Below are 26066 nucleotides of genomic sequence, written 5' to 3'. Positions count from 1 at the left end.
TCTAACACGGCCTAAAGGTCGAGATTTTGGTCTAGATATGTAATCCATTTTGTCACTTTCGGTGGTAATATGCTTTGCAGTAGCCCTAGGCCTCTTCAGTAGCCGGTGGCTGGGTTGAACCATAGCCTATATGGGGAGATTACAAGGCAGGAGGATGTCCTCAAATCGCTATGCTATCGCTATGAGGTACAACCACGCCCTTACCCAATCCCTTGAAGTTCTTCACTTTAAAAATAGCTACTATTTTGCTGACAGACAGTAACCTATAGCCTATATTTCCGCCTTGATTAGCTGTTACATCATCCACACAGTACAGCATAAAGCAACCCAGTCATAAAAGACCAACGCTTGGCACGCAATCCTTCAGTTGATGCTTTGTTCTAAATATAATACATAAATATGAGTCCTCTGTGGTTCAGGTATATTGATTACTAATTGTTGTGGCTGAAACTCAGGAGGAAGACTGAAGGCAGGGGCAAGCGAAAAACTCGCATATTGATATATAAACAAATACTGTACTCTACTGACTTGCCGAGCTAAATAAAGGTTAAATACAAAAGAATAATCCTAGTGATAATCATAAGCATACAAATCATATTCAATTTAAACCTAACAAGTATTATTTTGCCAGTTGCAATTTATTTTATTCTAAATATTCCCTGTGGGATTAGCCTAAACTTGAAATAAGAATATTAACAGAATTCGCTGTTTTAAATGTCTTATTAAATTACGAATACATCTAAACACTATTTTAGAAATGGGTGAGAAACGACATTTTCTGCTTCAAATGTATCATTATTTCTAGTAGCACCTATATATTTCCGTAGTTTAGGAAGATATATTTCTTCAAGATTTAACCCTACCTCATTCGGTCTTTGTCTTTTGAGTGGTCACCCCATTTAACATCTGAACGATAACATCTAGCGAGGAGATATTGAGTTGCACTAGTCCATTGTGAAAAGCAGTAAGGTTATTGCATTACATTCAGACTCATTTAACACGATGGTCTTTAGGAAATGAACAAATTACTGACCGCACAGTATTGAAAGTTATACGCTTATGTTGTGTTTCATTTGCATTAGGCCTTACTATCATTTGGAATTTAAAAAACAAAAACAAAGAAACCAGGAAGTGGAAAGTATTCCACAGGTCGTAGTAGACATGTCATGCATTTCCTTATTATTGATGTAGGCTACATTAAAACACAGTGCCTTAAGGAAACCATGTATGACCTGGTCTGCATTGCAATCCGTAACACTTCACTTTTAAACAAGTCATGCCCCCGAAGCTAATACATCATTACTCATCAAATAGAAGATATGAGATGGGAGGAGGCCAAATACAAGACCACACAAACAACAGCGGTTAAAGCGTTCAAACCGTATCCAAAACCTTAAGCAGCCTGCACGAGACCATGATTAGTCTCGGCATTATGCAGGCCTACTACTAGATGTGTCAACTTTTACTCATCACTTTAGAACACTATTTGCCATTTGTGGTTGTAGTTTATTTAACATGGATAGGACTGGTTTGTTTTTAACTAACAAATATTAAGTACCAAGTGGTCAAAATAAGGGAGGCAAAGGAAGCTGAAACATTTCTGTGCCAGTTGGTTCTCAAAGCCAAAAGCTGAACGAAAAAGGCATAGGTCCTATACCCGCACAATGTTGCCTGCGCAGCCATCCAATTAACAACCACATACAACATAACAACCGAAACGTACTACTATTGTAATACGAATGGAAAAAAAGACAAAGCTTTCATCAGATATGGACGTAACCTATTATTTTATTTTGTTCGATAAACAGTTTTAGCGACAAACACGGGAATAAGACCACAATATCACAACCATGAAATTTAAAGACGACATAAACAATCACTCCATATTTTTATGAGGCATTTGCTCAACACGGGTTACACGTTCGCAAAGTTAACCTATAATTACAATAGGTATATTGACATTTGACTAATTACAAGATGGATGTGACCAGGTGGTGACCACATACAGTACAATATGCACAACACAAGTTAAAAGGCATTCGTTCATTTTGTCCCCTTCTGAATCTGTTCTGGTGTTGAATAGTGAAATTCTCGAGTATTTTTTTCTAAACCCATTCTTTGGTCTATAAAGTATAACATTGTGAAAATATTAGCCTATATATAAATGAATGTCAGTATAAAGTAGCCTACTACTTTGTTCATTATGGGAGAGGACAAAATAACAAACAGCCATGGGTTGGTATGGTTATTCTGCATTTTAAAAACACATTTATTTGAAAAGAAACAATTAAAATTAGTGTTGAATTGCTTTGCAACAATCATATTCCACCAGCGCACTCATGATACGTGATAATACTGCAAACATGGAGACTGGTGGTTCATGTGATGGTATTAGATCACAAGATTCTTAATATTAAAATTAGGCAAATCTGCAGACACTATTTAAATACACATTCTAAGGTAATGCCTCAGTCCAAAAACTACGTTCTCTTCGTTTTTTTTCCCGTATCACATTGCACGTTGCTGACAGTGGAATAATAAACAACTCCCCGACACATTACATTATGTACAGAGAAATAAATGCAGAATATCAATAAAAAATACCTGGGCTTCAGTTCGGGCTGCTTTCATTTTGTTTTCTCTTTGTTTAATTTCGCTTTTCTTAATATATTTTACAATGTAAATGGGTGTAAAATGTTCACTTACAGTCTTGCTCCCGTGGGATGTTTTGTTAGTGTATAAGTGGATTGGAAGTTGACCCTTGATTATGATGTGTGAAGTAATCAGAAAGTCCTCCAGAAAGTCCAGAAGAGAAACTTGGTAGAGAAGACCTTAAGGACTCACAGGGAAGAGATGAGGGCGCCTGCGGGGAGGAGGAGGAGGAGGCAACCCTGGCCGCCATCGAAGCGCTGCTCTGGGAGGTCATTGATGGATGCGGGACATGGGGGAAAAAGTAACTTGTCTGTCCTGCAAGGAGGTTTATGGACGAACATGGGTTTAAAGAGTAAGTCCCGGAGCAGGGCACCGATAGACCACATGGCACAGAGGCCGCCAACGCCGCCGCCGTTAGGTGATGAGTGGCATAGGGAATGTCTCCATTCACAAGTCTGTCAACACTCAGGCCATTGGAAGAAGGGAAAGAATGGTTGTTCCCCAAACTGTTTTGAGTCAACATTGTACTGTAGGACATAGGATGACTAGGGTATGGCGACGATGTCCCATTGTAGCTCAACGCGCTGCTGGCCCTCGGATGGTGAAGCGAAAGAAACGGTGACATTGGCCAATATAGAGAGCCGGCTCTATCCATAAAGGTCAACCCGGTGGAAGTAAGGCGAGCGCCTCGCTTAAAAGCCAACTTTGCCCTGGATGTGGTCGATCTCCTACGAAGTTTGCCGGTTGTCCCACCGATAAACACATCGTCACTCGAGGGGTCAAGCATCCAGTAGTTCCCCTTACCCGGGTCATCATAGTGCCGCGGGACTTTAACAAAACATTTGTTTAGGCTGAGGTTATGCCTGATGGAATTCTGCCAACCCTGCTTGTTCTCCCGGTAATAGGGGAAATTCTTCATAATGAACTCGTAAATACCGTTCAGAGTTAGTCGTTTCTCCGGACTCTGCCGAATAGCCATCATAATTAAAGCATTATAGCTAAATGGTGGTTTCTCGTACTTGCCGTTTTTCTTTTCACCATCTTTCCCACCGCTCTCCCCCTCTTTGCTATCCTTCTTCTCTTCCTGTTTTTCCTTCTCGTCAGTGCAAGTCGTTTCATTGGACGAATTTTCGATTTTGGTGCAAATGTTCTCCGACTTTGGGTCCTGCACCAAGGTAGGTAAAGGAATCTTCTCCTCTTCCTCGTGGACGGTTCTGTGGTGGTTGTCACTTTGGACGGCTTCAGGCACCAGACTGTTTATACTGAACGATGATTTAGGAATCATTTTCACTTCTTTCCGTTCTCCCATATCCAACATCACACGCAAGGTAAAATGACAACAAGCAGCAGCACAGTTGTGTCTCAATCTCTTACGCCTGCAACTCTGCTAATAAAAAACAACTATGTCATGTTCTTTACGGCACATCGATAGGAGACAGATCGCTACAATTAATTATGGAGCCACAGACACTAAGATGTAAACAAAAAATGGTTGAACCTTTACAGTTGAGAGCCAACCACAGCACCATAAGTATTAACGCGTCCTCCCTCCTTCCAGCCAATCACAGAGCAGTTCTTAGCTGTTGCTGAAGTGCGCAAGGATACACATCCACCAATGCAACGCAGAATGGGCTCATCCCCATCAACAAAGGTTTTCTTTCTCGGACAAAAATCATACCAAGAAAATATACCACATATGGCTAACCTTAATCCATTTCACTGCTCTTGATATTTCCAGATTGCTGATTCAACATATCTCTGCGTCTTCAAAAGTTTGTGTACATTCCCATGGAAATAAACACAAGAGGGACACATAATTGTAGCGACCGAGGAGAGGTACTACTTTATGTCTCAAGCATAAGTAGCCTACTATTAAAATGTTGATATTAGATTAGACGTTAAAGAATGGACATTAATTTGTGATTTTTATATGGAGATCTCCACAGTAGCACAGTGGTCCTTATTAAATGTGCAGGTAGTATTTAAAGATACTTAATTCATAATTAATCATGTTTGTTTACGGTCCATCTTTTTAGAGCTCAAGTAAATTCAACCCTCGGCCCACCGCTACTTGGAGCCAAATATCTCCATCGTGCGCTCGTGCGTAATGGTTTGGAGTTACCGTTTTGACAAGTAATCCATATATTTTTTCCAATAGGCTATGCGGCGTTGCAAACATCACAAACATATCATTATTAGTAGAATTGTTAGGCTTACTATAACTCGCCTACCAGTTGTAGTAGGCTTTCCTGCTAATAGTTGTATGCCTAGTATAGTAGCCTATAGGCCTAGTATTCATATTGGTGGTAGGCTACTACATAATACCTAGGCCTATAATGAGAATAATTATCACCATACTAGTAAATCACGATGACGGGAAACAAGGTAACAAGGGATGTTGCAATTTAGAGAGCAAGGGTGAGCCGTTATTACCGGGATTATAAACACAAAAACTGTTTAAACCTTTTCTTTACGAAGGGTTCTCAGTCATAGTGGGAATTTATCGATAGGGGAGAACTGTACTAGTATATTTAGCCTACAAATATGTGTCCCCAGTGGTCATAACGCTCCAAGAAACAAGCTTTGCACCTTCGAGTCAATTGTCATAACCCATCCTCCATTGTCTTCATCTGAAATATTATATTCAAACACAAATGTATTACTTTAATCCAGGTGCGTAACAGCTTTGCGAGAACGAGTAGCCTAAATGTTGAACATCATAGGTTTTCACATAGCTCAGCTCAGACCAGCTCCAGGTCAGGCCAGTTTATTATATTATAGCTGTCTATTTGTGTTGTTGTATTTGTGTGTTAAGGTAAACTCATATGGATATTTGTCAGGATGAGCGACACACACACGCGCGCGCGCGCGCGCACGCACGCACGCACGCACACACACACACACACACACACACACACACACACACACACACACACACACACACACACACACACACACACACACACACACACACACACACACACACACACACGCAGGGACAAATTCACCAAGCAGAGAGCGCACAAGCGCACAGGAGAGAAATAACTGATGGGAAGGAGAGATACAAACAGAGAGCCTCGTGAATTCCCACAAGGTGACTTTTTTTGGCTCGACCTACTGTTGATGCACACTCATGTAAATATTAGTGGCATTTGTTAAAAATGTCAAGCCAACATCATGTGTTTTAAGAAATGTTAAAATAGTGATGACATATACGCATAGATATCCAAAAATAACACATAGTTGTATAACAGTCATAGTTCGTTTTCCTTTAACAACACAATGAAACAAAAAACAGCATGTTATTTAGCCTATTTTGGTCATTTCATTATGTTGTTATGATATACAATATGTCGTCTTGTGGTTAGTCACGGATGATTCAAGACAGTGCTATGACGAATGGCTACCATGGATACTTGTGGCTGCTATTATTACCACAATAATAATAACCACAACAATAGCCTACGTAATAATAATAATAACAATAGTGATGCTAACGCACTTAATTTTTATCACATTTCTGGAGAGACATGTAATAGTTTGTCAATGGAGAAACACTGGCCAAAAACATGGGACAAAGCATGATGAGTATATTTGAGTAGGCCCATTTTTCCAAATATAATCGGTAAGTTAAATTTCAACAACACCCTTGGTAAGATAAATAATTGTCAAGTGCAAACGATTTATTTAGTCCTGTAATTTCATTTCCGGTTTGTAAAAGACTGTGTAGGCCTACAAGCACTAGCAACGCTCATATCTCATCTATGCGCAATCTGATGGTTTGTCTTGCATTCTCATGGTGGTCATGAGTCCAACTATCCCAGAGATTAGCTGTTGTACAAAGAATGTGATACTCCTGAACAGCCTTATCGCATCACTTAAAAGGAATGGACTGGTTGTCAACGCTTTCTTTCAGCAAGTTAACAAACAAGGTCATGAGCGCCTGGTATTATCTCTGCAATTTGTATCCTCTATTTTGTTCTAGCAAATTAGTTTGCACTCCACCAATAAATTATTTAATAAATGTAACGAATAAATGCCATTTATATGAGTAGAAAACTACCAGTAGTAACCTATACTTTAAATATATTTCAAATATAGGATGAAAGACAATTATAGTCATGTGCTGTGCCCATGGTGTGCAAGCACGTGCATCCGATTTCATCACAAATCAAAATTCTACACTTTACAAATTAGGTGCCGAATCGTTTGTTGAGTGTATGTTTGAAGGCCTATTTGTTTTAATAAACACAATCATAGGGTTTAGCACAGTTGGAGATGTTGCAGCTACTGATGACGACGATGACTTTTGGGAGTGCAACTGAAAGTGAATAATACAAGTCTGAATCATAAGAAATATAAATATAGTACATTCTAACATAGCACACTACAATAACCCATGCACAGGGCCGATGCACAGCAAATCTCTGCTGGGGATTAATAGCCAAGACTAGGAAAGTAGCATTTCTTGCAACTAATGCATGATAAAACACCTTTATTACTCTCTGATTTACAATGGTTGCCTACACTGTAAATCCGGATAAGTTCTGGCTACACAAACATTTTGAGTAAACCGATTACCTAAAACAAATTCAGTTAAGAAACTTAAATAGCTGACCTGAGCAGTACTAGCTTCATATGAGTAATACAAATGCATTTTATTTGTAAGGGACTCTTACATTTCCCGCCCCCACTATAAGCCACTCCTTCAATCATTTCCCGGTATACAGTGGCCTGAAAGTCATAGTTTACAAGCCACATCAGGCCGTAGGCTTGCAAAATTCCACAAACTTTCCTAAAATATATATATATATATATATTAATCTTCCAACCAGGATTTATGGAAAACCTGGGAAATTTACCAGAAACTGTAGATCACATTATGCTGGCATGCAAAGTGATGTGTAATTCCTATTGGAATCTAGCCAGTGCTGGGTAGTTCAACTGTTGGATAGCCTAAACCATTTAAACTGGAACACCCATTTCAGTAACAGGCGCAAAAATGAAATGACTGGATTAGTTTTTAATTGTTTTACCTTTGTGTAGAATAAAATTGAATCAATCAATCACTAAATGTACATACAAAAATACAGATATGAATAACAATTCCAGAAATTTTGTTGTTGTTATATCTTTTAAAAAATAATGTTGGTGTGACTTATCATTTAGTTTTGAGTTTGTGATACTAACGTTTTAAGTAATAATGACTTTTCATTGACTTTGAGTACAACTTACTAGAGGTATTTGAGTTAAAACATGCCTTGGGGTTTACAGTGATATAGGCCTATCTTAAATAAAACGTTATTCTTATACTATAGAAACCGTATTTCCATAAGGGAACCTACATTAAACAAATGGCATAGTGATAATAATGGGTTAGAACAGGGATGGGCAACTGGCAGCGAACCTTTTTGTAGGCCAGAGGATCAATTTCCAAAAACGAAAATAAATAAATAAATATGTATATATCACACACATATAATTTCGAAATTGCACCTTATATATTCTACTATTTCAACTCTCAACAGTAAGTTGAGACACCGACAGAGTTCCTAATATATATAATATGCTGAATGTACTGTATTAGGAACTCAGTTGGGGTCTGAATTTACTGTTGAGAGTTAGAATAGGAGAATACACAAGGTACAATTTGGTTGTGCATCAGAAGTTTTTCTCTTGTTATGTCAGTCAGTAGCCAGGTTTCCATCCAATTGGCGGCAGATTTTCATGCAAATATTAAAAAGTCTGCATAAATAAAATATTTATACACCAGAGATGTTTCCATCAAATTGACTTGTTGCCGGTCAATGTCTTTGCGTGAAGACATGGTCCTTCTGTAGCTCAGTTGGTAGAGCATGGCGCTTGTAACGCCAGGGTAGTGGGTTCGATCCCCGGGACCACCCATACGTAGAATGTATGCACACATGACTGTAAGTCGCTTTGGATAAAAGCGTCTGCTAAATGGCATTTTTTATTTATTTATTTATTTTTACATAGTGCACATAAAAATAACTTTTGCTGCTCAGTTCCCATGTAGCAAAAAATAAATACATGCCATCGTATTTTCAACTCTACTGATGGTTTGTCACTGAGAATTTAGCTTAATATAGCGAGTGTGCCCACTCTGGTATTGGCATATGTTCTCTAGCCACTGATTTAATCTCTCGCCTAATAGAGGGTATGCTTTCCCAAATGGTAGTGGGAGGACCACACAACATGTCATCGTGTGACTTCAAGTTTTACTTCAATATGATTGTTATTATATCAATATTTGTGCATAAAACAGTTGACACCGCCCTTTTTTGCATAATTCCTTTTACCTACACAAAAAGATCCCACCTTGTCTAGTATATTTAGTTTTGTCGATATTTGGAAAGTTTACCAAGAAGGTATAGCCTACATGATGAGATTATTATGGACACAATAGCGAGATTATTTTTATTTGTCAAAAGGCAGCCAAGCATTTCTCATATAATTAATTTTACACTCATAAAGAGAACCTACCTTGTCTAGTGTATTTAGTATCTTTTTTTACATTTGAAAAGTTTACAAATGTTCAATTTCCATCAGGTCTGTCGTGTCGTTTTTGATCCTACATGTAGCCTACTTTACAGGCATAAAAAGGTTGCATGTAAACCTGGTGACTGACAGTCACTCAATTAGCCCATGTCCGCTAAGATTGGTAAATTAGTCTAGCGGCCAGCTATCTAAACTTGTAATCATCAACTAAATGTGGCTTAGGGCCCCCAAAAGTCTTGGGCCGGCCCTGACTGAGTGTGTGGTTTTTTGTGGCCCCCAAAGTTGCCCATCCTTGATTTAGAACACAACTACGGCCATAAAACTAGAATTATATCAATAATTCCAATCAGGTTATGTTTCACGTATAAAAAAAGATTCAAACCTAAAACAAAACGCTTACAATTTCATCTCAGACTGACAACCATAATTTATTGAAAGTACTAGTTTAATCGTTATAATAAATTGAGTGTAGGCATGGATTTGTTTGAAAACAATGACAGGGCTGCTCGACACATAGGCTACTGCAAAATATTTATAAACACGCCGTTGATGTAAACACATTATTATTCACTTTAGGGCACAAATAAATAGTGTTGTGTGGGAATAAGACGATAGGCAAGCAGACATATACCGCAAAACTCCGTTATAAAACTGATGGAAACTGGCGCACATCTGTGAGAGCAGAGAGCCCCCTAGCGGTAGAGGAGCGAAGGGCTTTTGGTTTAAAAAGAAGGCGTATCCCGGAGAGGGAATCTTATTGTTTATTGGAGAAAGGAATTTTTATTAAATTGATTCAATGAAAATTCAATGTTTGATCGGGACTTTAAATAAAATTCACCTCAAACTATTGTCTGCATGTGTTTTAATGAACATTAAAACAAGTTCACCCTGCAGTTTATAAGCAACTTAGAAGAATTTGCTAATTGAGGTATGAAGATAAAGTATCTGTACAACTGTTGTCACAGCAAACCGTGTATATTTATTTATAAACGTGATAAATAATAATGAATCATTATTCGATATTATTTGATCATACATTTGATTACCAAATTGGTCTGGGCGTAGGTTCATTTTATGGACCTAACCTACCGGCAACCTTTACAATGCTGTTTGTCGTTTAGAGGTGCTGCTGTGTTACGGTATTGTGAATCTGTATGACTATATAACGGACAAGTCTACAGTATTTTGACTGTTGTGTTCTGTAGTAATGTGTGGATATTTGAACCATACTTCAAAAGGTGAATAGAGACTATTTGCCTTTCGTTTTCCCTAAATGTACACTCGGCTATTTTATGACCTTATTGGTTTACTCAAGGAGTGGGAGCCCAATTTAACCAGGCTTAAATTGGGTATGTGTGTGTGGCATATATTTGTATCCTGCAATAAATCTTAAAGATGAGAAGTAACTGTAAATATAAAGCCAATTTGAATACACATCAGGGGTTTTTAATTTACTATCGTGTATAGGTCTATTGAATTAATTAGAAACAAAACACAAAATTGAGGATAAGAGACGTGTCCCTTTTACAATCTTGTCATTTTGGGAAATAGCCTATTATTTTGAGTTTTAAAATGAGTTTCTCAAGAATAATGTATTTCCGATTTATTTGACTGATTTTACTGGCCGAGAACAACATTGTTAAATCTTTGAGCTGTGTGGTGATTCATTAAATCAGATGCAGCTGCTTTGGGAGACGCGTGATCCGAATAACAACTAGGGACTGGCTTCTGATCAAATAACCTATCGAATGAAGACAATTCTATAGGCTTGGGGTTACCAAAATAGTTTACAATGAAATATTTTTGCAAGCAAGCGGAATGATGCGATTTTGTAGAACAGGAAATACAGGCACATATATTCTGTGTTAATATTCAATAGAATTTGTAAGGCTACATCTGGTGCTTTGACAAATAAACAATTTTCCACCCTGTAACCTGGTAGAGCATGACATTTGCTTATGAATGATTTCTAAATAATCTCTGTATAGGCCTTCTTAAATTGTTGAACATGTCAAATGTGTTATTAGTACTATACAATTGGGCTGTTTTTTTTCTTTCTTTTTCTTTTCGATTACAATTCAAACGCAAGACTACCGTGTTCAAAACACGATGTCCTTTAACTAGGCCTACTGGAAAACCTCAAACTAATGTAAACGTAATAAATACACCTACTATAAATACTAACCACCGCACAGAAATGATCCAGAAATAAACTACCAAAATAAATGTATCTTGCCCATAACCTCTATACATTACAATCATTGTGTTTGAGGCAATAAAAGAGCCCAGATATGAAATCCCTTTTATGCTTTTTATTCTACCCACACGTCTAGTCTAATGACACCAAATGAGTAATCAAACCCATGACCTGAAATATCATGGCACATTACCCAAATTGTTTAACAAGTTAAATGCAATAATCACAAATTGACAAAGCTCAAGATGTTAAATTAATGGAAACATCTCGAATTAACTTTTGAACTGCAAGGGATAGACTGTCTTGTTGCTTTATTGTCTCTGACGCCATCAAGCGGTAGCAAATGTTGCTGACTCATAAAGGCATATAGTCCGGAAGGCCTAGGATCGAAAATGCTGAAAGATCATACATTTGTGGCATGTACTTTGCTGACACTTATTGTAGGGTTGTATATTGTGGTACAATTCTTTACGCATTTCTCAATTCCAGTGAAATTGAACATTCCCATCAAAGACATGTATTTTTACAGAATCCGCAAAACACACATACATAACCGTTTAATCAGATGATCAAAAGTGAAGGTATTTTGGCTACTAGCCTACACAAAAAAGCGTAATACATGTGGAATATTGGATGACAAAAATTGTCCCCTAATTTTACCTGAATGCAGGCTTTTATTATACTAACACATTCTCAATCTAAAATATGTCATTTAGTTGATTCTTAGTTGCAGTCTAAACCGAAAGTTATTCAAATACGAATGACTTTTGCTAAATGTATAATGTAAAAGTTGTAAAAGTACACCCATCATAATCACAAGGTCATTAAGTTATGGCATGAAAATTAATTGCAAAAAATTATACTAACTTTGAAAAATGTCCTCTCATTTCTTTTGACTAAAATATTTAAAGAATACACTTCATATCATGTATTTCTTTCTCACTCAATATGCTGTTAAAAATATTTTCACATTTTCAAAACAAGATTGGCAGCCTATAATCCATATAATTAAATATCGGTGACATATTTACTTAAAATAGACATGTATAATTCGAATATCGGCAAATCTGTCATTGACATAATGCATAATTAACGTGAAACTTCGTTTGAGCATGGTAAAGATGATCTATTTATACGTTTCTACACAAGAGATATTAGTTCAATTACCAAATGTGGTGATTCGAAAATGATTGTGGTTTGAAATGTGTAAAATGAAATAGGCCAAACTGAATGTAATTATTTCTATTGAATAAATAAATTCGCTTTTTATATAGGCACTGGCATAAAATCTCATGAGCATGCAGCCATCTTGAGTAGATCAACACAAGGAGAAAATGAACATACAAATTGTTGCTAACATATCATAAACCATTGCTAATGGTTAACAACAGAAAGATTGTGGCATTTGATTTGACCATTGTAAAGGTAATATTAAGATATAAATTGTTAAGATGACTCTATTCTAATAACACAGGAAATATCCCAAATCACTTTCCGAAGAGCTTCTTGAAGACACTCTTGTTCTTGGGTTTGTCTTTGGTCTCAGGGTCATTGAGGCTTTGTGGAGGTAGAGGAGGTTGGGCGGTGGAGGGATGCCTCCCCTGTAAGGAACTCAGGCTCTGAGTTATTACAGTCCCTGGAACAAGACCGCACATTATGTTATGAGGCATCAAAGTATTTCAGAGTATTTCATAAGGATTTATTAATATAATTACAATGTTAACATGCCAAAAAATGTAGTGAAGAATTGAATTTCTTTGTGTACCAAAATGGTTGTTTGTAACCATTGTGTTGGTTATGCAGTCTCACCTGGAATTTATTTCAGTTTCAAAATGGCTGTTTTTGTAATATTTCAAGTTGTGGGAAACTAATGCATGTGTAGTCTCACCTTCATCTTTGGTCCCCCCTCCTGTAGGGTAGCGGTGCTTGTTGTAATAGGTATGGGGGGGCTTTGGTGGTGGCCCTATATCGCTCTCAAAACTTTCATTGGAAACCACACTTTCTCTGGAGCCAACTCTAGAACCAAAACTTTCACGGGAGCCAACTCTAGAATCAACACTTTCACTGGAGCCAACTCTGGAACCAACACTTTCACTGGAGCCAACTCTGAGAAACCCTTTGTTCTCAGAAGCATCATTGATGTTGACCTGTTTGGAGTACTGATGATCTACTGTGTCCTTTGAGGAGTTCCTGAAAGAAATGTGAATTGGCAAATGTTTCAAATATCAAGATACTATATTCACTCAATTTTATAATGAGAACTACACTCAAAAACACCAGGATTCAAATAAATTGTTTATTAGGCAAACTATTCCGGTAAAGGCACTGGTAAAAGATGTGTTATTCATTTATTAATAACAACATTTTAAGAAATGGACCTTCTGTTTGACAGTTGCCTTACCCAGAATCCTCAGAGTCAGAGGAGCTTCCAGACTTGGTGCAGTTCTGAAGTTCCTCTACCCATTTGAGCTGCTGCTCTCGGCTAAAGGCAGCGAACAGGTACTGACTTCCATCATCCAGACTAACGGACATACACAGACAGCAGAACAGACGGTCACATACAATTACATTTTGTCAGAGGAGGCAGTCTTTGTATACTTTATCTACAAGTCCTCAAACTTCTAACATGGCATGTTTTATACAGTACTTAAAAATAGCTTGATTTCCCACTTTAAGCATGGATTCTCTTTCAGTAATGTTTAAGGCTCACGTTAGTTTGAAGGTATGGTCTTTTCTCCTATAGTATGGGTTTTCCTTACACACTGCTCCAACCATATTGATGGGGGGCCATAGGGAAGACCTCTGTAAAAGAAAAAGCAGTGACATACTGTATGTTCAAAAGTCATTATTCTCTCTAAAAGCACCTGTGAATTTAACTTCAAAATATTGTTCTGTAGACTTCATGAATAAGCAGTACCTCTGTAGCTGCGTCTCTGTCTTTGAAAAGATTGAGTGTCTCCCTCTCCAGTAATGCATAGACAGTATCCCAGTTCTCCAACCCCTGCAAACCAATACAGTTTCACAGTTTTACTGCTTTATCTTACTGTAAATCATGAATGATTTGATCATTAAAAAACCCCCACTGGAGATGACCTAGCATCAACAATTGTTTTAGGTCAGATTGTTTCGGTCCTCCACATTGAGAAAGTAAAACAGGGTCTTACTTTGTTTCCGCTTTGTTTCACCTTGATCTCCAACATCCCATCCATTCTGGCAGGCACTTGACCACTGACCTACACAGATGTAAACAACACAGTTCTCAAGATGGAAAACAGTAGACATAGTGTAAAACGTAAACAAACATGTGCTATCCACTCAGATTCAGAGTGTAGTTTGTTAATTAGTTAGTTAGTGATCTGATCTCACATCAGATGTTGAGTCTGACAGCGTAGCCATCTCCTCTGGTAGGTCGTCTAGTTTCCTGTGGTGTAGCAGTAGAGGGGAAGGGGGCAGGTCTCTGGAGGGGGGAGGGACATCTCCGGAGAGGGGAGGGAGTTTAGGGGGTGTGGTGGGTTTGTTATCTGGCTGCTCAGGATTTTCAGAGAGGACAGGTGCAGATACAGGTGAGGGTAGGGGAGATGCATGTGAGGCTGGCTCAGGTGAGGTTGGGGCTGGGGCCGACACAGGTGTTTCTGGGGCCAGCTCCTCATGCCTGGCTAACGTCTTTTTGAGGGAGAGCCTTGGCTTGGGGGCGATAGATGGTCTATCTGTGGGAGGCAACTCTACTTCCTTCACTGACAATCTATGGGGTCTGTAGCAGGAGTGGCTACTGCTCTCTGTAGCGGGAGAGGATGGAGGGGATGGAGGAGGGTTGACTGGAGGGGCGAAGCGTGGGGATCTAGAGGGGGCCACAGAGGCAAGGTTCTGGGTGGTCAGGGCCCTAGGGAAGGGGCTGGGAGGGGGGCTGCTGGAGATGGAGGGAGATGAATCTGGATTAGGTGTTTTGCCGGTGCTGGTTCTGCGGACCCAGTCTGTGGGTTTTAGGGGTTTAGGGCCAGTGTATCGGGGGGTCTTCGGGTCAGACGGTTTTCTCTTCAGGGAGGTCACCCTGGAAAGCTTCTTCCTGGAATTGTCTCCATCATCACCATGGAAGCTTTGTAATCTCTGCTCTCTCTAAAAAATATATAGAATAAAACTATGTGTGGTTTAATGGAGTTAGCCAAAATTCAACAGCCATAACATCAGTTGTCAGGAAAGGTGAATAGCGTCCTCTCATATTTCACTCACCTGTGTTTTCTTCTTCTGTAAGGTGCTAAATCTGTCACTCTGGGCTTGAATCATAGCCTCCAAGTCCTCCTGTTTCTTCATCAAATCCAGAACGTCTGACACAGAGTCCTGGGAAAGGAGACATCACTGAGCATCTTAACCAGGCTTAACCAACTTTCACTTAGTGGGTCAAAAAGGAAATGACATAGAACTAAAACCAATGACCAGTATCATCATAAATATGGAATTCAAGAAAATATTCACTATTTCATACTATTGTCAGAAAGCATGATGATTTATATAAGTGACAAGGTTCAAACCCTGGTCTCCTGCGCCACAATCCTATGTTAACACCTAGGCTTTTAATTGGGCTGCCCACCAGTTAAAAGACTCACCCCGTACTCCTCTACCCTCAGAGTAGCTTCGTAGGTACTGAGCCAGTGCTCTGCCTGCTCCAGCTCCCTCTGTAGATGTAGGATCTCCAGTTCCTCCTGGTACAACACCCTCCTCTCCTCCCAGACCTCCTGCACCCGCGTCTCCAGCTCCTGCAGCTCCAGAAGACGCTCCTCCAACTGCAATTTGGCAGCAATAGATAGCTTTATTCAATGTTCCTATAACAATATTTAACATTGTGGCACAAGACATATTAATAGAAACAAGGACAATAATGCTTAAAATAATGAAAAGAATTCAATAGCAAAAGAGAAACGTAACATTTACGTATCTTAACATTACATTGATGTTTCGGTTTCTTTGACATTATGTCTTAATTGTTAAGTACTGTGCCATTACCTCTTGGCACATGAAGTTGCCTTCCTCCACGAGGTATCTGCCCTCATCTTTTACAGCTTGTGATTTGTTGAGCTGCTTGTCAATCTGAACATGGTACTCTTCGTGTCTTTTGATTAGCTGCTCCAGGTCAGCACCCTCCCCTCCTGACCCCTCCCCTCTCACCAGGGACAGGGTCTCTTTCAGCCATGCCCTGGGCAACACAGGGAAAAATAAAATAACCTCATGATTGAAAACGTAATCGCACTTAAATTTACTTTAAAATGTTCAAATTATATCCAGGTCACACCTCAATAATTATACGTTCATAAAGCATACATTACACATCTATAAGCACATCATAAATGTGACATAGAATTGGGTCTCATCTTGGGTCTTAGCTTATCAAACCTAATTACATGAAATCAAAAGAAGTAGACCTACATGAGTTCTGTCCACTCTGTGAGGTATCTCTGCATAGCCTCAGCCTGCCCCAGTCTCTTCCTGCGTTGGATGGCCTTGGCATGCAGACTAGCCCAGCTAGCCTCCACTTCCTGTAGTCTCTCACCCAGACTGGCCTGCACCTGGGGGTACTTCCTGGTTAGGCCCCGCCCCTCCTCTTTAGTCCGAGACACCTCTCCCTCGATGACCGCCAAATCTCTCTGGAAACAAACAGTTATTTGATGGGTGAGTTAGTGTAACCGGCTGTTAGCCCACCGAGTTAAAGGCATTCGTTTCGGGAGCTAAAGCAAGTCATCAGGCCTTGGATGGCTAATGGAGTCTGCCTCAATGAAACTGCTCTGCTACCATCTCAGTCAAACATGTTGAATGAACTTGGGTTGTGTACTCTACCTCCAGTCCTTCATGTTGTCTGATGAGTGCCTGGATACTGAGTAGATCGTGATCGTGGTCGTCAGAGTCCAACACCACCTCCTTCTCACTCATCCAACCCTTCAGCTCGTCCACGTCATGGTCAAACTGGTGCACCTCTCGGGCAGACTTCAGGTTCTGTCACACAAAATGGCTGCTAAATCACCATGTCTCAGGTCGATTACCCACAGTAATATATAAACAATACTTAGAAGGAGAGTGTTTAATGCACATCAAGCTTGGTACAGGAGCTGAGGGAAAGAACAAAAAAATAGGGCCACTATAGAATTGTGAGTAGACGTTGCCTTTCTGCACTACCGTTTAATGTCCCACTTAAGTAGCGACTTATAATATTATTGATAGAAGAACTGGACTTAGACTTTTACCTCCGCTCTAATCTTCACATTCTGGTTGAGGTCGTCCCATAATTTGTGCAGCGCTGCCTCTCGTCTCGGGCCTTCAGCAGACTTCACCTCTTGTCGTAGTTGTTGAACAGTGTTGAGTTTACTCTGGCCCAGCGTGTTCACCTCAGCCACAAAGTCTTCAAACTTCTTCTGCAACATCTGGAAGAGAGTAACTTTATTATGAAAAGTGTGGCCTGCCTCTAAACTAAAATGCATTCGATATCGATCATCACTTGTCTGATTACAGTACTTTACAAAGACTGTAATCTCACAAAGATTATTTTTTCGCTACAGCAATATATAAATGTTACATACACCCAAAAGCTGAAACAAACTGTCCAGTACTTGGCTTATCCATACTGGCCCTATTCCCATCCTCCAAGACATGGGTCAAAACTTTTAAAAACACTTGAGCTGCACCTAATTTGCTCTGTATAATGGAACCAATAGAATAGTCCACTCTGCATCTATACCTCCACATCCTCCAGGTCTTGTCCAAAGTCTTCTGACTCAGCCAGGGTCTTGCGGGAGCACAGCCAGTTCTGCAGCTCCCGGGCCTCTCTCTCAAACACATAAAGGTTCAGCTGATCCTCCAGAGCTGCCCGTCGCGAGCCAGAGACACGCAGCAGACTCTCATACTCACCCAGCACGTCTGGAAGACTCTTACTCACTAAATGGCTGACGTGAAATGAGAGAAATGGTATCATGTCATTGGGCTTACAACATTTGGAATGAGAGACAAACATTAAGAAATAAACTAAATGGATTTAGAAATCACTAAATGTACATATTTCAAATATGCGAATGTAGTTAAATATGTGAATATATAATATGAATATATCTGTGAGACCACATATGTTAATTCATGACATTGATAACAGATAAAGTGAATAATGTACATACTGTAATGTTTGTATGCTGTACCTGTTGGGGTGGCCACAGTGCTCCAGTTTAGCGCCAGTCTCCTGAAGAGACTCTACTTTCTGCCGCTGGTTCTCCATGTCCAGGTCTACAGAGTCCAGCTTCCTCAGGAGGACCTCGGTGGCCTCCTCACTCTTCCCAAAATCTTTTGACTCTAACATTGGTCTCTGCTCATCCATCCACAGTTCTAGTTCTGAAACCTAAAGAGAAATGTAAGCTTATAAAAGGTTCTTCAGTGGGCGTCATATCTGGGTGGCACATAAGTCCCTCACTGTAGAAAGATGGATTAGGAGAGAATTTTTGTGGATTGTGGAACCTGTGTTTGTGTCCAAAGAGAATGTATAGAGACTATAAAGTTGTGGTCACAGTTATCTACCTCAGAGAGGAAGGTCTGTATTTTCAGAGCCTCCTGTAGCAGTCGGCCCTTGTTTTCTGACTCTCTCGTCAGGCTCTCAAAAATCTTCTTGAGCCCAGCCAGCTTCTTGCTGATCTCATGCGAGGCAAAGTGTCTGCCCCTCACCAGGTTCTGCCCTGCATTCTGGACAGCCTGCACCAGAGGGGTACGGCTCGCTATCTCTTGCACCAGAGCCTACACACACACACACACACACACACACACACACACACACACACACACACACACACACACACACACACACACACACACACACACACACACACACACACACACACACACACACACACACACACACACACACACACACACACACAGAGGTTCAATCAATCAACCAATGGAATCTTACATGCATAACACTTTTTACAAATACATTTCTCACAAAGTTCTTGACAGAACCCCAAGCCCAACATTGTTGTTAGTATCTTAACTGCAGACTGGAACATTGACCATCCCTGTCTCTGACCTGATGTTTTTTGACCATAGACTGAGTACTCTGTAGGGAGGTTCCCCAGTCTTTGGCGGAGGCAGAGGGCAGTTTGTCCTGGACCCAGACCAGCTCATCCTCCATGTCACGGTAGAACTGGAACAACAGCTGCCAGGATTCTAAGGTCTCCTGTCGGTTCTGCAATGGCTCAGCCAAACTGTTATACCTGCAATAACGAAAGTTGGTTAAAATCAGTCTTGAAGGATCATGTAAAAAAAAAAGGTCCCAAAACTTACTACTGTGCAAAACCCTTACAATTCCTTTCACAAGCGCAGTCTCACAGCCATGCAGTATTGGTGTGTGTGTGCTCTGTTACATAGTAATAAACATGTGTTTTGTTAATCTGTGTTTTGTTACTCTGACTAATATTTAAATGTAGTTGGGGAGAATCAAAGACATAATATGCTTTGCCAGTATTATTTATATATCTTTGACAAAAAACAACAACTTACCTATTGACAGTTTGGCCTACTCGTTGCTGGATCTCCTGGGCCAGGAAGTTGCCCTTGGAGCTGAAGTCCTTGGCTGTATCCACCAGGCCCTGGACCCTCTCCAGATAGCCATCCACTACCTCCTCCAGGTCCTGTAGAGCCTTCAGCAGCCTGTTGACTGACGGGAGGTCAGTGCCACAGTCCTCGTTGGTTACTTCAACTTCTACGGACCCAAGCCACTCCTCGATGTCGTCCAGAGAACGTTGGAACTGTAAAGCCTGGTGGTAGAAAATGACAAATTCATAGAATAATTATAGCTTAACACTTTACTTAAAGACCAAAAGCAGTCAAAATGTGTTTTATATCATATTGTACAACAGCTGATGAAACTAACACTGTAAAAGTATGAAGGCATTTGATCAGTGTTATTTCCTAATAGTTGCTGGTACAATCTGCACAAGACCTTCTATTCAGCAGGTTTTGCTGTTAATATAGACCAATAACAAAAGAGAGTCTAACTCTGACCACTCCCAGACAGTCCTAGCTAAATTCTTGTTTGATACATTTTGGAGTGGTCGGAGTTAGACTCTCTTTTGTTATTGTTTCTTTTCAACCGTTTTTATGGAAAACTATAAAAGTCAGGTATTTAATTGTTGCCCAGAAAGGATTTGATATTGAAATAAAAACAGCTGCATTCGGCCTTTAAAGCAGAATGCTTTATTTCTTGATTATTTTACCTGGAGGGGATGTTGTCTCTGCAAATGCACTACATGACCAAAAGTATGCTCATCGAACATCTCATTCCAAAATCATGGACATTAAAATGGAGTTGGACCCCCCTTTGCTGCTATAACAAACTCCACTTTTCTGGGAATGCTTTCCACTAGACGTTGGAACATTTCTTCAGGAACATTGCTTCAGAGACTTGCTTCCATTCAGCCACAAGAGCATTAGTGAGGTCGGGCACTGATGTTGGGCGGGTTAGGCCTGGCTCGCAGTTGATAGTGTTCTCCTGGCATCAGCTAAACCCAGATTCATCCGTCGGATTGTCAGATGGTGAAGCGTGATTCATCACTCCAGAGAATGTGTGGCCACTGCTCCAGAGTCCAATGGCGGCGGGCATTACACCACTCCAGCCAATGCTTGGAATTTCACATGGTGATCTTAGGCTTGTGCGGGGCTGCTCGGCCATGGAAACCCATTTCACGAAGCTCCGGAAAACAGTTATTGTGCTGACAATGCTTGCAGAGGCAGTATTGCAACCCGAGCACAGACGATTTTTACCTGTTTACATGCATCAGCACTCGCCAGTCTCGTTCAGCACTCGCCGGTCCCGTTCTGTGAGCTTGTGTAGCCTACCACAAGCTGAGCTGCTGTTGCTCCTAGACATTTCCACTTCACAATAACAGGACTTACACTTGACAGGGACAGCTCTAACTGCGCAGAACTTTCACGAACTGACTTGTTGGAAAGGTGACATCCTATGACAGGGCCACATTAAAAGTCACTGAGCTCTTCAGTAAGATCATTCTATTACCAATGTTTCCCTAAGGAGATTGCATGGGTGTGTGCCCAATTTTATACACCTGTCAGCAACGGCGCGTGTGGCTGAAATAGCTGAATCCACATACTTTTGTATGTGTAGGCGACCAATAAAATTTGATTTGATTTTTAGTTTATCATCTCATAAAAGTTACATTCTCTTTTTCACAGTATCATCTACTGTATCTATCATCAAATATTAGTACAATACGTCTATGAGGTGCAAATACCTGGTAGGCCTGCTGCAGACGAGATTTCTTCTCTTTACAGTTGTTGAGGAGCAGGTCCCAGCCATGGTTAAGGTCCTTCAGCCACGGTTTGATCTTCCCAGGAGTGGAGTGACCCGCTGCTATCATTCTCTCCCCCTCCTGGTGGTGAACATTGACTCAATAACACTTGCCTAGACCAGTCACTGCTAACTAACTGTACTGTGGATAACATCTGCCGAGACACTGGTCTCAGAGCTTGCAGATTCCATGAAGGACAGAGAGCTATGTTATGCTATCTTAAGGTGTATTGAGCTGTCATAAGCCATAGGAAAGTACTGAGATAATACTCTGTGATTAATGTGCACTGAAACACTTCTTCACACATACCTTAGTAAGAGTGTCAACTCGGTTACGGTTGGCTAAGATCTCAGCTTCAAAGCTCTGGTGTTTCAGCAGTTTGGCCTGGAGGTTGATGGGGTCTCTCCAGCTTTCATCCAGGGCCACTGCATTCCTCTCATTGAGCCACGAGCACACCTGCCGGTTCCAGTTATCACACATTACTTTACAGGTTCAAGGTACTACACATTACTTACAGTGCCTTCAGAATGCATTCATACACCTTGACTTATTCCACATTTTGTGTTACAGCCTAAATTAAGAATTGATTAATTAAATAGATTAGTTCTCAACCATCTGCACACAATACCCCATAATGACAAAGTGAAAATGAAACACAGAAATATCTAATTTACATAAGTATTCACCCCCCCGATGCTATGAACCTCCAAATTAAGCTCAGGAAGCATCCAATTTTCTTTGATAATCCATGTCACTACAACTTGATTGGAGTTGACCTGTGGCCAATTCAACTGTTTGGACATGATTTAGAAAGACACACAACTGTCTATATAAGGTCCCACAGTTGACAGAACATGTCAGAGCTGAAAATATACTATGAAGTCCAAGGGCCTGTCCGTAGATCTCCGAGATAGAAATGTGATGAAACATATATCTGGGGAAGGGTATAAAACCATTTCTAGAGTGTTTAAAGTTTCCAATACCACAGGGGTCTCCATGGGAAATGGGAAAAATATTGAACTACCCAGACTCTGCCTTGAGTTAGCCGTCCAATCAAACCGAGTAACCGGGCAAAAAAGACCTTGGTCAAGGAGAGGATCAAGAACCCAATGAACACACAGAACTGCATAGTTCCTTGGCTGAGATGGGAGAACCTGCCAGGACAACAGTCTCTACAGCACATCAGTTTGGAAAAAAGACATGTAAAAGACTGAGATCATAAGGCAAAAGGTTTAGTGGTCTGATGAGACAACAAGATTTGGCATGAATGCAAAGCGCTATGTCTGGAGAACCAGGCACAGCTCATCACCCAGTTAACCGTAAAGCATGGTGGTGGGAACATCATCCTATGGGGATGCTTTTCAGTGGCAGGGACTGAGAGACTGGAAAGAATAGAGGGAATAATGAAAGGAGGCAAATACAGGCAAATCCTTGATGAGAACCTACTTCATAATGCAAACAACCTTAGACTGGGGCGAAGATTTATGTTCCAACAGGACAATGACCCCAAGTTTACAGCCAAAGCAACACCAGGATGGCTTCAGAACAAGAATGTGAACATCCTTGAGTGGCCCAGCCAAAGCCCAGATTTGAATCCCACTTTCTGTGGAAAGACTTAAAGATTGCTGTTCACTGCCGCTCCCCATCTAATTTAACAGAACTTGAGAAAATCTGCAGGGAAGAATGCAAGAAAATCCCCAAATCCAGAAGTGCAAAGCTGATAGAGAAATACCCAAGACGACTCAAAGCTGTAATTGCCGCCAAAGGTGCTTCTACAAAGTATTGACTCAGGGGTGTACTTATGTTTTAGTCTTGCATACCAACCTCATAGACGCACACTAACATTGAGTTGGTTAAAGTGGACTCATCAAGCAGACCCAACTTCTCATACCTCATAGCTGCTACCCAGGAACATCTGGAGTTGTAGAGATTCTTCAAGAGCCTTCCGGCGAACCTTACTCATTTCCAACAGTTTTCCTTTTCTGGAGAGAGGCATGTTTTTTGAGTCAGGTATAGCAAACAAAGGCAGAAGAAATCATTGCATACACCAAACAATATCTTTGTATATGGGCAGTCTTTGAAAACAGGGAAATATTTGGCTCATAGTTCATTGTTGGCTTCTACCTGAGCAGCACAGACTTGCTCTTGCACTTGATATTTTCCGAGTCAAAGTGTTTCTGCTGGATCAGCTGTTGGGCGAACCGCTCCACTCCTTCCACCTGCTCCATCTGAGCATCCAGAGTGTTCTCAAACAGGGCTTGCTTTCTCTGCAGGGTCTCCACATCAGATAGAGAACTCTGCAATAATCAATCAATGTCACAATGTAAACAACACATCTGATGCAGCCTTCATACGTCCTTTAAAAAGGCCTACATAAATTGTTCACACATAATTTACGAGCAAATACATTTGAGTTCCTACCCCAAGGTCTTCATTGGCCAGAAAGGCCTCCTTGTTGCTCAACCAGCTCTCACTTTGCTCCATGTAACCAAGGAATATCTGAAATGAAAACAAGATTTATGTAACTTATTTAAATGTATTTTACCCTTATTGTATTAGGTGCGTTGACTGCCAATAAGCAATAAATAAGCAGGAAAACATGCCTAATGTTCGATGGGCTACATTCGCAACATAAATTGTACAAATGTCTCTAAGTTAGGGTTACCTGTAAGCCTAGAGCCTGATCCAGAGTCTTCTTCCTGTTCTGCCAGGTCTGGCTCAGACCCATCTTGGCCTCTTCCAGCTTGGTCAGAGACTTACTGATCTCTGATGATGAGCTGTGTCCAGACTTTACTAGACTCAGGCCAAAGTCTCTGACAGAGTCGATACGCTCCCCCCGTGCATCAATTTCAGTCTAGAACACATTAACTCATTTCATCTCTTCAGGAAACATACGTTTGCAATTTAAATGGGTCTTCTGGGAGGTTAAAATATTTGTAAACCTCCTTTTCTAGTGAGACCTAGAAAGATAAAGAGCAAGGAGACCTAGAAAGATAGCCAAGATAACTTGAATATCATAATCAGTCGTCACCTTCCAGTCTTGATGTTCTACTATGAATCGCTCTGCCTCATTCTTGCTCTTGGGCAGGCCTTTCTCTCCCATCTCAGAGCTCTGCTTCAGGGTCCAGTCCAGTAGGAGGCGCTGGTTAGCCTTGAACAGCTGCAGCTGGTGAGCCTCCTGCAGCCTCTCCTTCCTGTAACATCACTTCCTATAAGTCTCTCTGCTGCTTCCCCATACCCCATAATAATACAAATGGAAGTAGATGGTGTCCTAACAGAGCACACACATCTATACTGTCATAATGACTTGAATAATGATTCCATTGTGTCATTTTTGCAAGATCAAAGTACACTATATATACACATACGTATGTGGACAGCCCTTCAAATTAGAGGATTTGGCTATTTCAGCCACACACGTTGCTGACGGGTATATAAAATAAGGCACACGGCCATGCAATCTCCATAGACAAACATTGGCAGTAGAATGGCCTTATAGAAGAGCTCATTGACTTTCAATATGGCACCGTCACAGGATGCCACCTTTCCAACAAGTCAGTTTGTGAAATTTCTGCCCTGCTAGAGTTGTAAATTGATGCCAAGCTTCGGCTGGAGTGGTGTAAAACTCGCCTCCATTGGACTGGAGCAATGGAAACGTGTTCTCTGGAGTGATGAATCACGCTTCACCATCTGACAGTCCCACAGTCTAATCTGGGTTTGGCAGATGCCAGGAGAACGCTACCTGCCCCAATGTATAGTGCCAAATGTCAAGTTTGGTGGACGAGAAATAATTGTCTGGGGCTGTTTTTCATGGTTCGGGCTAGGTTGCAGTGAAGGGAAATCTTAACGCTACAGCATACAATGACATTCTAGACGATTCTGAGCTTACAATGCCATGCCTAATCTCCCACATCAGTGCCCGACCTCACTAATGCTCATGGCTGAATGGAAACAAGTCCTCACAGCAATGTTCCAACATCGAGTGGAAAGCCTTCCCAGAAGAGTGGAGGCTGTTATGGAAGCCAAAGGGGAACCAACTCCATATTAATACCCATGATTTTGGAATGAGACGTTCGACGGGCAGGTGTCCACATACTTTTGGTTGTGTAGTGTATCACGTTTGGAAAGAGTACGTATTTTCAGGATATTTCAGTTATTATTTGCAACACACCTGAGTTTAATGTCCTTCTCCAGCTTCACAAGGCCGGTTTTGACCTCTTTCTGCTTTTTGCTCAGTTTGTCAGCCATCACAGACTGAGCTTTCAGGCGGTCAGCGGTGTCCTTTTCCAGTGCCTGGCAAATCAACACAAGACCAGAATGCAATTAGTTGGTCTTTCAAATATTCCATTCAATTCAACTATATTTTT

At 40.6% G+C, this 26066-nt stretch overlaps 2 protein-coding genes across 3 annotated transcripts in view; both read right to left on the bottom strand.

The window, feature by feature from the left end:
* Nucleotides 1–1777: 1777 nt before the first annotated feature.
* foxg1a (forkhead box G1a) lies at nt 1778–4169 on the bottom strand. Its single transcript, XM_046309243.1, has one exon. The coding sequence runs from the start codon at nt 3968–3970 to the stop codon at nt 2732–2734; it is 1239 nt and encodes a 412-aa protein (XP_046165199.1). The 5' UTR covers nt 3971–4169; the 3' UTR covers nt 1778–2731.
* Nucleotides 4170–11468: 7299 nt separating this feature from the next.
* sptbn5 (spectrin, beta, non-erythrocytic 5) overlaps nt 11469–26066 on the bottom strand; it is a 57043-nt gene continuing 42445 nt past the window's right edge. For both annotated transcript variants that reach the window (XM_046308195.1, XM_046308196.1), the window contains 26 exons: nt 25871–25992; nt 24731–24893; nt 24365–24553; nt 24121–24198; nt 23824–23996; nt 23591–23681; nt 22009–22155; nt 21643–21780; nt 19892–20148; nt 19419–19605; nt 18914–19126; nt 18541–18737; nt 18090–18294; nt 17599–17775; nt 17195–17350; nt 16787–17004; nt 16367–16556; nt 15970–16146; nt 15596–15703; nt 14735–15481; nt 14533–14601; nt 14286–14369; nt 14079–14170; nt 13770–13889; nt 13257–13558; nt 11469–13004 (listed from right to left, as the gene is read on the bottom strand). In XM_046308195.1, the coding sequence (XP_046164151.1) occupies nt 12856–13004; nt 13257–13558; nt 13770–13889; nt 14079–14170; nt 14286–14369; nt 14533–14601; nt 14735–15481; nt 15596–15703; nt 15970–16146; nt 16367–16556; nt 16787–17004; nt 17195–17350; nt 17599–17775; nt 18090–18294; nt 18541–18737; nt 18914–19126; nt 19419–19605; nt 19892–20148; nt 21643–21780; nt 22009–22155; nt 23591–23681; nt 23824–23996; nt 24121–24198; nt 24365–24553; nt 24731–24893; nt 25871–25992 (4749 nt within the window). In that variant the 3' untranslated portion in view covers nt 11469–12855. The remainder of the gene's footprint in view (nt 13005–13256; nt 13559–13769; nt 13890–14078; nt 14171–14285; nt 14370–14532; nt 14602–14734; nt 15482–15595; nt 15704–15969; nt 16147–16366; nt 16557–16786; nt 17005–17194; nt 17351–17598; nt 17776–18089; nt 18295–18540; nt 18738–18913; nt 19127–19418; nt 19606–19891; nt 20149–21642; nt 21781–22008; nt 22156–23590; nt 23682–23823; nt 23997–24120; nt 24199–24364; nt 24554–24730; nt 24894–25870; nt 25993–26066) is intronic.

The sequence above is a fragment of the Oncorhynchus gorbuscha genome, linkage group LG17 (assembly GCF_021184085.1).
Source record: "Oncorhynchus gorbuscha isolate QuinsamMale2020 ecotype Even-year linkage group LG17, OgorEven_v1.0, whole genome shotgun sequence".
Taxonomy (NCBI): domain Eukaryota; kingdom Metazoa; phylum Chordata; class Actinopteri; order Salmoniformes; family Salmonidae; genus Oncorhynchus; species Oncorhynchus gorbuscha.
Note: the sequence above shows the minus strand (reverse complement) of the source record. Positions and strands in the feature narration are given on the sequence as shown.